This window comes from Stegostoma tigrinum, chromosome 3 (genome assembly GCF_030684315.1).
Source record: "Stegostoma tigrinum isolate sSteTig4 chromosome 3, sSteTig4.hap1, whole genome shotgun sequence".
In the NCBI taxonomy this organism is placed as follows: domain Eukaryota; kingdom Metazoa; phylum Chordata; class Chondrichthyes; order Orectolobiformes; family Stegostomatidae; genus Stegostoma; species Stegostoma tigrinum.
Genome location: NC_081356.1, coordinates 93,151,441 through 93,165,416, shown reverse-complemented (window position 1 = coordinate 93,165,416; position 13,976 = coordinate 93,151,441). Strand labels below are relative to the sequence as shown.

The 13,976-nt window shown below is 42.3% G+C and overlaps 1 protein-coding gene across 2 annotated transcripts in view; it reads left to right on the top strand.

Moving 5' to 3' along the window:
- The first annotated feature begins 1,353 nt into the window (after positions 1 to 1,353).
- polr3g (polymerase (RNA) III (DNA directed) polypeptide G) overlaps positions 1,354 to 13,976 on the top strand; it is a 29,117-nt gene continuing 16,494 nt past the window's right edge. The window contains exons 1-4 of one of the 2 annotated variants that reach the window (XM_059644756.1): positions 1,354 to 1,469; positions 1,751 to 1,899; positions 5,312 to 5,441; positions 6,804 to 6,863. In XM_059644756.1, the coding sequence (XP_059500739.1) occupies positions 1,780 to 1,899; positions 5,312 to 5,441; positions 6,804 to 6,863 (310 nt within the window). In that variant the 5' untranslated portion in view covers positions 1,354 to 1,469; positions 1,751 to 1,779. Of the gene's footprint in view, positions 1,470 to 1,573; positions 1,900 to 5,311; positions 5,442 to 6,803; positions 6,864 to 13,976 lie in introns of those variants that run through there. The other variant, XM_048526289.2, reaches the window with a different exon arrangement.

The window sequence follows — 13,976 nt, the reverse complement described above, 5'->3', positions numbered from 1 at the left end:
CTCTCCTCCACATCCCTGGAACTTTGCGGAGGCCTATAAAAAACTCCCAGCAGTGTGACCTCTCCTCTCCTGTTTCTGACCTCAGCCCATACCACCTCAGTAGACGAGTCCTCATCAAAAGTTCTTTCAGCCACACACTGTCCCTGACTAACAAAGCCACACCGCCCCTTCTTTTACCACCTTCCCTGACCTTAATGAAAGATCTAAACCCTGGAACCTGCAACATCCATTCCTGACCCTGTTCTATCCATGTCTCCGAAATGGCCACAACATCGAAGTCCCAGGTACCTATCCACGCTGCAAGCTCACCTACCTTATTCCGGATACTCCTGGTGTTGAAGTAGACACACTTCAAACAGCTTGCTGCCTGCCAGCACACTCCTGTAACATGTAACATGTCCTCCCTACTGTTGCTATTTTTAGAAATGTCTTGTTTGAAAATAAATGAAATAATTTTGAGCTGATCAAAGAAGTCTAGTGGAAGTCTTTTTTGAGTCTGATAGTTGAGTCAAACTGCAAACAATTGGCTATTTTGGTAACTAAATCAATACTAATGGTGTAACTAAGGAGTCGGGCTTGAATACCAGTAGATTCCTTACATCACAATTGTACCAATCTCCTTAGAAAAGAACTTTATAGTGATTCACATGAGGAATTCCTGAGCGCTAGCCCTAAATGGTTAGGTAGCCGCTCAGCATCCTTGCTGTATATACAAGACTACATCAAGGGAGAATTATTATAAAACATCTCAATATATCCATTTGTTCCCATAAATAGAAAATAGAAACATGGAACAGTACAACACAGGAGCAGGCCCTTCGGCTCACCATATGTGTGCTGACCATAATACCATTCTAAACTAATCCCATCTGCTTTCATTTGAGATGGTCTGGAATCCCTTACTTATTTTCACAAGAACTAATGTTTTCTACACTATTGTCCTTTTTTGTAATTCATTTTGGACAAAAGTGCACCGTTTCGTACAATATGGAACATAATATTTTTATATAAAACAACTCTATTTCTAGATATTCAGCACTGGCACTTTAAACTTCTGCCTTAATCAACAGCTTGTCCTCAACAGTCGTAAAAAACCTAAAAGAAATTCCCTACACTTGCAACAGTACGTATCAATTCAGCCTAATCATGTTATTTTCACAATATCACACAAAGTCCCAAGTTCATTTTGTTTTGCTTTCATCTTGACTGAAATTACTTGATTTATGTAATACACAGCGGAGTTAATTTAAACAAGCAGATCAAAATTTGCCACATTGCCTTTACGTGGCTGAAACAGAAGCGGTGCATGCGTATTCCTAATCCAAGCAGTTCCGGTAGCTGGTGAGTTTGCGTGTGACAAACACGTGAATATAAGAGTTGGAAGATGCCTGTGAGATAACCATTTTAAATCAAAATATTTCGCTTGCAGCAGTTACGGTGCAATTAATGTGCTGCTGATTGACTTCTAGGTATATACACTCCAGCGCGTAAAAGTGACAATCCGACTGGCTTTAAAGGAAAAATTACTAAAGTTTTTATTTAAAAAAACAAGTTGACTAGAGTGTGCCGACAACTTATTATAATAAAGCAGCAAAGTGCATTTTTGATTGAGGTGTGGTCAGTGTGCTTTAGATCCCACAGCAAATGCTGAGGAGGACCCAGCTGATGCAACCAGGGTACCTTCAGATTGACAGAAGCCGGTTCCGTTTGTAACTGTGTGTATCTTTTATGTTCTGTTTATTGAACACAGTTTATCGGGTGTATGATTTCCAAGTCGCTATGTCTGGAACAGGTCGCGGCCGAGGCAAAGCACAATTCACTTTCAACATCGAAGCGATCGGCTTTTCCCGAGGCGAAACTCTGCCTGAAACAGCGTGTCAACCCCTTCCTTTGTTTCCGGTAAGTGTAGCTTTTTTTTAAAGGCGCAGTGTCGCTACAGGCAACCTTTCGGCAAAATATATCATGCGTCGGTGTATCTTTCAACCAGTTAATTTGCCTCTGTGCTATGAAGACTTCTATCTGTTGACTTTTTTTAAAAAGTGAAAACTTAAACTTAATCCATTACTTTAGGAGGAGATCTTTACACTTGACACTTCTTCAGAGTAAATGTTAATGATCCGCACTCTATATGAAATGTTGAATTTCACTCCCTCTGTGTCTTTAAATAAAGTTTTAACTGGAAAGTATATTTTAAGATTTACTTTGAAGAAAAAGTTGAAATGGCTTCACATCTGCCATTATGAAATTAGTATATTACAATATTTATGTAATAAAGACTGGAGTTAAGTATTTAAAAAATTGTGGTGCTCTAAGTTCATACTGCAGCATATAAATTAAATGCGGTGCATTTTTTGTTTCGCCAGTGGGCGGTACTGCAGTTGAGTTTCGAGGGCGTGCTCAGAAAAGACTTCTATAAAGATGTACAACCTTTTATTTTAGCGTTTAGAATGAGCAAAAAAAACTACTCTGCTTCAATTTGTGGAAATTATGAAACTAATCTTCACTCTAAAGTTTATGCTTCGTAAAGATGAGCCTTTTTAATGTCTGATACTGTTGATAACTGCACTGTCATTAAAAAATGACATTGCATTTCTTTCATGATAATAAAATGTGAGGCTTCACCCTCATCCGCCTAGCCGAACTCGTCCTCCCCCTCAACAACTTCTCTTTCGATTCCTACCACTCCCTACAGACTAAGGGGGTGGCCATGGGCACCCGCATGGGCCCCAGCTATGCCTGCCTCTTTGTAGGTTACGTGGAACAGTCCCTCTTCCGCACCTACACAGGCCCCAAACCACACCTCTTCCTCCGGTACATTGACTGTATCGGCGCCGCCTCTTGCACCCCAGAGGAGCTCGAACAATTCATCCACTTCACCAACACCATCTACCCCAACCTTCAGTTCACCTGGGCCATCTCCAGCACATCCCTCACCTTCCTGAGCCTCTCAGTCTCCATCTCAGGCAACCAGCTTGTAACTGATGTCCATTTCAAGCCCACCGACTCCCACAGCTACCTAGAATACACCTCCTCCCACCCACCCTCCTGCAAAAATTCCATCCCTATTCCCAATTCCTCCGCCTCTGCCGCATCTGCTCCCACGATGAGGCATTCCACTCCCGCACATCCCAGATGTCCAAGTTCTTCAAGGACCGCAACTTTCCCCCCACAGTGGTCGAGAACGCCCTTTACCGCGTCTCCCACATTTCCTGCAACATATCCCTCACACCCCGCCCCCGCCACAACCGCCCAAAGAGGATCCCCCTCGTTCTCACACACCACCCCACCAACCTCCGGATACAACACATCATCCTCCGACACTTCCGCCATCTACAATCCGACCCCATCACCCAAGACATTTTTCCATCCCCACCCTTGTCTGCTTTCCGGAGAGACCACTGTCTCCGTGACTCCCTTGTTCACTCCACACTGCCCTCCAACCCCACCACACCCGACACCTTCCCCTGCAACCGCAGGAAATGCTACATTTGCCCCCACACCTCCTCCCTCACCCCTATCCCAGGCCCCAAGATGACATTCCATATTAAGCAGAGGTTCACCTGCACATCTGCCAATGTGGTATACTGCATCCACTGTACCCAGTGTGGCTTCCTCTACATTGGGGAAACCAAGCGGAGGCTTGGGGACCGCTTTGCAGAACACCTCCGCTCGGTTCGCAATAAACAACTGCACCTCCCAGTCGCAAACCATTTCCATTCCCCCTCCCATTCTTTAGATGACATGTCCATCATGGGCCTCCTGCAGTGCCACAATGATGCCACCCGAAGGTTGCAGGAACAGCAACTCATTCCGCTTGGGAACCCTGCAGCCCAATGGTATCAATGTGGACTTCACCAGCTTCAAAATCTCCCCTTCCCCCACCGCATCCCAAAACCAGCCCAGTTCGTCCCCTCCCCCCACTGCACCACACAACCAGCCCAGCTCTTCCCCCCCCGCCGCCACTGCATCCCAAAACCAGTCTAGCCTGTCTCTGCCTCCCTAACCTGTTCTTCCTCTCACCCATCCCTTCCTCCCACCCCAAGCCGCACCTCCATCTCCTACCTACTAACCTCATCCCACCTCCTTGACCTGTCCATCTTCCCTGGACTGACTTATCCCCTCCCTACCTCCCCACCTATACTCTCCTCTCCACCTATCTTCTTTTCTCTCTATCTTCGGTCCGCCTCCCCCTCTCTCCCTATTTATTCCAGAACCCTCACCCCATCCCCCTCTCTGATGAAGGGTCTAGGCCCGAAACATCAGCTTTTGTGCTCCTGAGATGCTGCTGGGCCTGCTGTGTTCATCCAGCCTCACATTTCATTATCTTGGAATTCTCCAGCATCTGCAGTTCCCATTATCGCTGCATTTCTTTCAGGTTCATTTTCATTCTCTTTAACCATATAATGCTGTATTAGTGACACAATTGAAATGTATCGGTGACAGGAAAGTGGAGTAGTAAGGCTTAGGGCTTCAATACACTAGCGAGATCTGGTAACGTGTCGCGTATTTTTGTTTTTCCAGGAATTTCTGTTTTTGTTTCTGATTTCCAGCATCTGCAACTATTTCAGTTTCTTTTTGATATTTATGATATACATGTTCTTTATCTTATGATTTTCCTTTCCCATATAAAGTGTTTGTTCTAATAAAGAGACTTTTTTTCTTTTCTCTGAATATGTGAAATAATAGAAAGCAAGAAACATACACAGAGAAGAAATAGCAGAATTGGATCATACAGTCCTTGATAAAGCTCAGCCTTTCAGTATGATCGCAACTGACCAGTTTCTTACCTAGTCATTGGTTATTAACTTTACTGTTAAGGAAATTGAGTCCTTCCTGTTCATTCTATTGTGGGCGCTCATCACTTTACATCCCAAATAAATGTCAGCCTTCTCTCATCTGAAAACCACAACTGCAGCCTGTAGCAGGGTAACAGCAGATTTTAGCCTCATTGTTTAATGATCCTGGTTGCACACAATGGATGGTTTACATTTGAAGCCCATGTTATAACTGTAGAAAGAGGGGCAAATCAGATAAAATGCTCTTCATTGACTCACACATCAAATGATGTCATCCTTAATAGCTTGAACAAAAATTAAGATGTTTATTTTCAATATACAAAAGTTCAGTTCAAGACTTGGTAGTAGCTTGTTTCTTGAACAAAGCGTTAGAATACTAGAAGAAATGCAATAGCAATTGTAAAATGATAAATAGGGAAACTATAACTGGGCAAGGTACATGCCTATCCAGTTCCAATTATAGTATTGCCTTATTGTTCTTGTCCTGTATGATAACCTACATTACCGATCTATAGCCCACAGAATTTAAGCCTGTCCCCTTGAATACAGGGGAAGATGTAAACTATATGCTGGCCTTGAAGCAAGAGCTAAGAGGAGCCTGCAAGAAACTGCCATATTACATTGACCATGTCAATACAAAGAAAGGTAAGGAATAGTGTGGAATGGTAACGGCATGTTATTGGTGACATTATGAAATGGATATGGGTAACAAAAATGTAATACTTTATGGGTATTTTGCATGTACCCGTGTGGCAATTTACATTAAAAGATAATGCAAATAAGTTTATTTAAGAGACACAAGTTGGCAAAATATTGTACTTCCAAAACAATATCTTGGAAACATTTTGAGATTTTAACTTTGACAAGAAGTACAAAATGACGTTTAAAACATGTTTTGGAAAAATCTAGAAACATTGAAAGGGCAAAAAAAATTATTGAAATGTATTTTGTGGATTCAAATGAAAAAGATCAGCAAGACAATTTAAGTACAAGGACAAGTACAAGTCTTCTGGAACATTTGTATTTATCTACCTCCTATTTGCAGGTGAATTATCAATGAACAAGACTTCTGTTGTGTAATGCCACACCACACTCATTCCGTATTCCTCAAGTCACTTGACAGTCAGTGCCAAGTCAACTGATCTCTGTTGACTGCATGGTCTCCACACGGTTCCAGTGGTCCTTATGCGCTAGGGCTCATTTCCTGCTGCTTGTCCAACTGTATCTTCATTGAAAATTAAACTATGGATATTGGATGAAAACAGAATCAGGTTCAGTGGTGATCCTTGTTCTGCCTGGCTGAATACTCAACCAGGCTAATTTCCATGAAGAATGTCTAACATGAAATTGTACCTCTTGTAGGAGTTAAAATAGTCAACCTGATTATGGGTTCAAAAAATTGGATAAAAGAACATTAGGCTAGGATGTTAGTTTAGAAAAAAAAAACACTTGCTAAGTGTACATATAATATGACACTCCACATTGTGTTGAAAGGGAAATTCGCACTTCATTCCCTTATCAAGTTTGTCATTTTAATTTCTGAAGAAGAGTCTAGGCCCGAAACGTCAGCCTTCCTGCTCCTTTGATGCTGCTTGGCCTGCTGCGTTCATCCAGCTCTAAACCTTGTTATCTCAGATTCTCCAGCATCTGCAGTTCCTACTATCTCTGAAACAATTTTTACCCCCTACACCTTGTTATGTCATTTTAATGTGTTCTCTTACGTTTCGCCACCAGGTGGCAGCCACAACATGTAGAACTGTAACACTGATCATACAAGTGGCTCACTGAGAATAGTTGAGCATATTTTGGTTTATTAAAACTGTTGAAATTTATACCAATGGATTTGTGTTGACAGTACAACCCAATGGTGAAGGAACAAAAGATGAAGAGTTGATCAGATCACAAAAAACTGTGGCTTGTATATTTATAAATGGTTAGATTGTGAAATCTATAATTGGAAAGCTTGAGTCAAACAATGCTATATTCAAAGATATTCCTTTCATTTAGATGTTGAAAGATATGCAAACAAGTATCAAGAAAGAAATTGCAATGAAGATTGGATACCAGGTAACAACAAATTAATTTATTGATGTCAATTTATAACTATCCTCCTGTCAAGTGATCAGTTGAATTAGCTAGATGTTTTTATTGGACTATCTATGATGTACTTGATTTCCTTGTATTCTTATTGGCTATCCTTTTTCAGAATCTGTAGTCGTTATCAAATGTCACTTTCCTGGAAAATCTAATTGAATAGTAATCATGTAACCATTTGGTGTGCTTTCATGTTACTTTTAAACATATCACAACTCTATTTCCATGTCTGGAATAATGCCAATAAGAGTGAGATTGGGTAAATAAGATGATTTGGCAGATTTCAATTGTGCAGTTAAAGTAGCCTGCACATGTTAGTCCAGTACCCCTGAGACTTAAGCAGACATGAATGTCGGGTTTAATGCTGTAAATATTTTTTCTTTTTGTCAAGAATTGCAAAACAAATCTCAAAATTTGCCTTTTAAGAATTTCCATGAAAGTAATTTTTTTCTACCAATAGTAGTTTCATCAATTCAAATGCAGTGGTACAACACGAACAGAAGTGAACTTTAATCTGTCTGGCGGGGCGGGGGGCGGGGGGAAGGAACAGCAGCAAAGAATGTTAGAAGTAAATTTGTTACAAAGATAGTAGGAACTGCTAATGCTGAAGAATCTGAGATAACAAGGTGTAAAACTGGATGAACACAGCAAGCCAAGCAGCATCAGAGGAGCAGGAAGGCTGATGTTTCAGGTCAGCTTTCTTGCTTCTCTGCTGCTTGGGCTGCTGTGTTCATCCAGCTCTACACCTAGTTAACTTAAAAGTAAATTTGGCTTGGTGGAGGGGCTACTAAACGCAACTGTAGTAGTACAGAAACACCCGAAATTATAGACTCAGACTCATAGCTTCTTCTGAACTGTAGAGATTCTATTTAGCCTAGTGAGTTTGCCCCGACCCAACCCATCCCTGTAACCCTGCATTTCCCATGGCACATCCACTTAGCCAGCACATTCCTAGATACTATAGGGCAATTTAGCATGGCTAATCCACCCAATCTGCACATCCTTGGACTGTGGGAGGAAACCCACACAGACACAGTGCAAACTCCACACAGTCAGTCACTCAAGACTGTAATTGAACCTGGGTTCCAGGTGCTGAGGCAAAAATGTTAACCACTGTACTCCAGTGCTGCCCCATTAATATGGAAAACTTTATTAAAAATTCTTTGGAATGGAGGCATCGCTGGTGAGGCCAGCATTTGTTGTTCTTGAAATGATTGACTTGTTAGGCAATTACAGAAGGCAGTTAGGAACCTAACACATTACCGTGTGTCTGGAGCCAGATGTGGGCCAGTCTGGGTAAGGACCTTGATGAAATAAATGGGTTGTTTTTTATAACAATCAAGTTTCGTGGTATCCATCTCTATGTTTGTCTTTTTGTCCTACATTTATTAATTGAATGCAAATTCTCCCAGTAACTGTGGTGGAGTTGAACCCATGAGCTCAGAGTAATTCTCTGGGCCCATGGACTACCAGTCCAGTGACCTTACCATCTTGAAATCATTTCCCCAAAGCAAATACTATTTGCCCTGAACTTAGTTTCTAACTCCCATATCATCTCCATCACAAAGCTTACCTCTGTCTAACCAAGTTACGTTGCCTGCCTCTACCTCTATCTCAGTCCCATCAACCGTTGAGAACCCTCTTCCATACTTTGCCACCTCCAGACTCACTAATTTCAACAGCATTTTGATTGAATTTCCACATTCCACTCCCTGTGACCCACTCCTCCAGATCTTAGTGAAAACCGAATGAACAGTGGATGTTGTAAATTAAGAACAAAACAGAAGTTGCCAGAAAAGCTCAGCAGATCTGGCAGCATCTGTGGAAAAAAATTCAGAGTCCAGTGCCCCTTCCTCAGGACTGATAGTAGCTGGGAAAATGTCAATTTATATGCAGAAAAGAGTGTGGGAGAGGGGTTAGGAGTAGGTAATGGGTGGGGATGGAGCCCAAAGAGAGAAGAACAGTTGGATGAACAAGAGTTGGTAATCATCTGGCTAGGAGGTTGGAAAGCTATTAATAGGGACTGTTGGTGACTAACAATAGGCAGTGTGTGATGGCAGGCTATGCGATAACAAAGCCTTGTGTGGGATAGGGGACTGGGACATGGGAGAGTTCGGGCCCTAAAATTATTGAACTTGATATTGAGTCCGGAGGGCTGCAGGGTCCTCAAGCAGAAAATGAAATGTGGCTCTTCCAGAAACAGAAGTTGCTGGCAAAGCTCATTAGGTCTGGCAGCATCTGTGAAGAAAAAGTCTGAGTTAACCTCAGAGTTTTGGGGAAGAGTCACTGGACCCGAAATACTAACCTTTGATTATTTCTTCACAGGTGCTGCCAGATCTGCTGAAATTTTCCAGCAACTTCTGTTTTTGCTCCAAATTTGCAGCATTCGCAGTTCTTTTGGTTTTTATTTCGTTCTTCAAACTTGTGCTGAGCTTCGCTGGAGCACTGGGGCACAGCAGCAAACGTGAGACAGAGATATTGGCCAGGGAACAGGGTGGGGTGCTAAAGTGGCAGGCACCTGGAAGCTCAGGGTCTTCTTTGCGAGCATATTGTAGGTGTTCTGTGAAGCAATCACCCAGTCTATGCTTCGTTTCCCCAGTGTAGAGGAGACCACATTGTGAGCAATGAATGCAGTAGACTAGATTGTGGGAAGTGCGGTAAAGTACTGCTTCACCTGGATGGTATGTTTGGGCCCTTAGAAACTGGGGAGGGAAGACATAAATGGGCAGGTGTTGCACCTTTGGCAGTTGCAGGGATAGTTCTGTATTGGGAGGAGGAGGAGGCGGCTGGTAGATGTGTGTATGTGTGTGTGGCTGTGGCTGTGGGTGTGGATGTTGGGAGTGAAGGAAGAGGGAATGAGTCCGGCGGTGACATCTCGCTGGAGGTGGCGGAAATGGTGTCTGATGAACTTCTGGATGTGAATACTGATGGAATAGTATGTAAGGACGAGGGGAACCCTATCGCTGTTGCAGAAGGGGAGAGAAGGGGTGAGGGCTGAAGTGTGGGAGATCCTTGTTGAGGGCCCTGCCAGCAAAGGTGCTGGGGAATCCTTGGCTGAGGAAGGAGGTGAAGATTTTTGCCAAGTCATTGCCTGCATCTAATTTCAAAGTTCCTCTGCCCTTCAACGTGTGACATTTTATGTTTCTCGGCTTGGGTATCCCTGTGCTTCCAATTTTGAGTTATCATTGCTGTCTTAAAGCCGCCCTATTGTATTCATCCTTCTTTCTGTAACTTTTATCCAAACTTACAAACACACCTCTCTCACGGAAGAACTATCCATTTTTATAACTCAAGCTAATTGTACAGACCTGTAGGAAAAATATCTTGACAACATTCTCCTTTTGAAACTAATTTGATTTAATAAGTTTCCAATTTATCTTTAACTCTCTGCCCAAAAGCAAGTTTAAACTCCACTACGTGTTCGGAATCCTCCCTTAGTTGGAATAGACGTTGAATGCAATATCGTTGGCACCAATATGATGCACATCCGTTGACCAGTTCCTGTTCCCAACCTCCACGAGTTCGAGTTGCTGTGCATTAATGCACTTTTACCTGCATTTTAAATACAGGCATACAACATTGTATGAGAGTAAGAAAAGACCATTCAGCCATTTAAGTCTGCTAAGTCATTTTCCAAGATCATGATTGATCTGTTTGGGGCTTCAACTCCCCTCCTGTCAATCTCCTATCCCCTTTGACGAGAATCTGTCTAACCCAGCATTAAAAATATTCAATGACACTGTCTCCACTGCTTTCTGAAGAAGATAAATCCACAGACCAACAACCCTCTGAGACAATATTCCCTCTAAGCTATGCAGCTGTAGGCAGCTTCTGCGCTCTGATCAGTGTGGCAAGGCTGGTGCGCATGGGACTTGAAGGTCCATACAGCAGAAAAAAAAATTTCCAAGAGAGAGAATTTCTCTTCATCTCCATCTTTACTTTTAACTGCCTCATTGTTTTAGTCTCCTCTACAAGGAGAAACATCTGTTGAGCACCTAACATATCAAGTCTCCTCAGATTCTTTCTTTCATATTTCAAAAACATTACCTTTAATTCTTCTTAACTTTGTAAGATACGAGGTCGAACTTTTCCAATCTTTCCTCAGAAGAGAAGTCCTTTGTCCCCGCAATCAAATGAGTAAACTTTCTTCAAATTGTTTCTAGTGCTACTCTATCCTTCCTCAAGTAAGAAGGCTAAAACTCTACATAGGATTCCAGAAGTGATCTCAGCAATGCTGTTTCGAATTATAACAAAGCATTCTCACTTTTACATTCCATTCACCTTGCAGAAAATAAGAAAGGTCTTCCTAATGATTTGCTGCAACTGCGTACATGCACTTTGTGATTCATGTATGATTACACTCAGATCCATCAGGACCACAGAGATTTGTATGTTCTTTAGGTGGATGATGACTGCTCCATAGCCACAGTATGTGGAAATCTGGAATAGCGTATGGTAGAAATTTGAATTTTCTTTCCATCTTCATGGCAATGCAGGAATCTCTCTTGCTGTTACACCTGTCATTGGCATATGTTTGAAGGATTTACAAGTTGATATTCAACTTGCTTTCTTTGACCATCCAATCCTGGAGTGGCACTAGAACTTACAGCTTTTGGCTCAGAGGAAGGTTTGCTACATTCTGTGCCACATAAGTTTATGGTTACCCCACCCCTAATACCTCTTCAGGGTCCATTTTATGTTGACCACCTCTGTGAAGTTATTTTGGAAATTCTTCATTGAAGGGACTATATAAATGTAAATTATTAAATTCTGTTTGTGCTTTGTCTTTATCTTTTGGATCGAATTAATATTCCTCTTAATCTCCAACTTACATTTGATGCACATCCTGTGTCGTAAAAAAGCAAGAGGAGAAAGTTGCGTATGTAAATATGAAAATTGTTATTGAGAGTTGACCCAACTCAGTTACATTTCTGTTAGTGATTATCAGTAAATTATTTAGCCGTGGGATCCGGCATTGTCCAGTGTCATTCTGTTCTGATTGGACAAATTCACACCTTCCCATGAGGAAATCTGGCTCTGTTTTATTTTTCCTGTGGTGTCTTTCCTAAGTAACAACAATCTGTCTTTGTACAGTGAACTTAACATCAGAAACCCCGCACAGCATCTGTGAGGAGAAATAGGCAATGACCACTAATACAGCTACAGATTATGGACAAAAAGGTCATTGAAAAGTTGAGTTTTGAGGATATTCTTTAGGAGTGGGGTTGATAAAAACCTATCAAGCAATGATGTAAAAAGAAAGGAATGACAAAAGCAGGCAAGCTAAAGAACACACTAGGAGGTTGAATTTAAAATGGGATTGAGTCAGATAAGGATTTGTATTTTGTGGGAGCTAATTGAAGTGAATGAACATGAGTGAGTGACTCATTGTATGTGAGCGAGAGGGTGGAGGGAAGAAAACAGAATACCTAAGGTGTAAGTACTCAGTAAGTCAGGCAAGCATGAATATAGCAGATAAATTGAAGCCTTGACTGTGGATGCTACATCAGATCTGAGTGGTGGAGGACAGAATTTGAACATTGTTTTTCAGTAAGTTATAGTTTACACCTAGATTTTATCATAGAATCCCTGCAGTGTAGAAACAGGCCATTCAGCCCAACAAGTCCACACCAACTCTCTGAAAAGCATCCCACCCAGACCCATCACCCTACCCTTTCCCTGTAACCCTGCATTTCCTACACATCTCTGAACTCTTTGGACAAAGTCAGAAGTCACATGACACCAGGTTATAGTCCAACAGCTTTAACTGAAATCACAAACTTTCGGAATACAGCTCCTTTGTCATGCAACATACAATTGAATAAGTCAACACAGCATGGAGCTGGAGGAACACAGCAGGCCAGGCAGCGTAAGAGGAGTAGGAAAGTCGATATTTCAACATTTCAGGTTTACACCCTTCATCAGGACCCGAACAGTTGACTTTCCTGCTCTGATGCTGCCTGACCTGCTGTGTTCCTGCAGTTCCACATTGTATTGACTCTGATTCCAGCATCTGCAACTCCTGCTGTCTCCGACAATTGAATAAGGCTACATAACTCATTGAGCCCCTAATTGAAGTGTAACATTATGCCTCAAGGAAGCATTACACTGGTCTCAGGAAGCCTCTCTGCCACATTTTGGCGCATAGCTAGATGTTTCATTGTTGTGGATGTGAGGGCTCAGGAGTTCCTTCAACAAAATAGTGTTCTCTTTCTGACACTACCTGCAGATTATCAGCTGTCAGAGCACACGTACTGGTGTTGGCGTGGCCTAGCTGATTAGAGAGACAAGACTTAAAACACCATCCACTGAGAACAGCAACCTCTAGAGGCTTACACACAATCTCCAGAGAGAGCAGCAGCAGCACGATAAGAGAGATAGGCATATGATAAGACTCTGAATCTGTCGGCCTCCCTGTTATTTCTTCCACTGTCTACAAAACCGAGCAGCTGCTGACTAAGGAGAGCCCACTTTCCATTTGTATGCAGTCTGCAGAAGGAGGACAGGAGCTCTGATAGCAACCTCAGCCCCATGGCCATCAAGGCCACAGCTGACCTGAACACATGCCGGTGGTTTGTTTCCGGGAGCAACTGGGAACCTGTGATATCGCCCATTTCTGCACTCCAGTATGTTACTGATGCCATTTTCTCCAGAGTACACTGCTTCATATTCTCTCCCTTTTGACAATGAGAGTCAAGCAGCTAGCGCTCTAAGATTCTTCAGCACTGTCTCCCCTTGATGCAGGGCACTATTATCTGCACTCGGAGTTTGTCTACGTATTTCATTGTGTATTTTCAAATTATAAGTAACTATCAATTCTGAACTTTGGAGATCTGAGCCATATTTGCAGGGAAACAGCCTTATGTACCGTTATATGTTAGAGGACACTTGGCTTCCTGCCTCCTTCCAAGAATCTTGGCCAGTATAGGAATGGCCATTGGGTACAGAGTTATTCCTCCACATATTGCTCCTGAAACTTTTACAAAACCCTCTGACTGATGCAGCATGAAGATACAAGATGGCTCATGCTTTGATAATGGCACAGTGGAACAGACCGAAGGCCTCCTGAAGATGAGGTTTGATGTC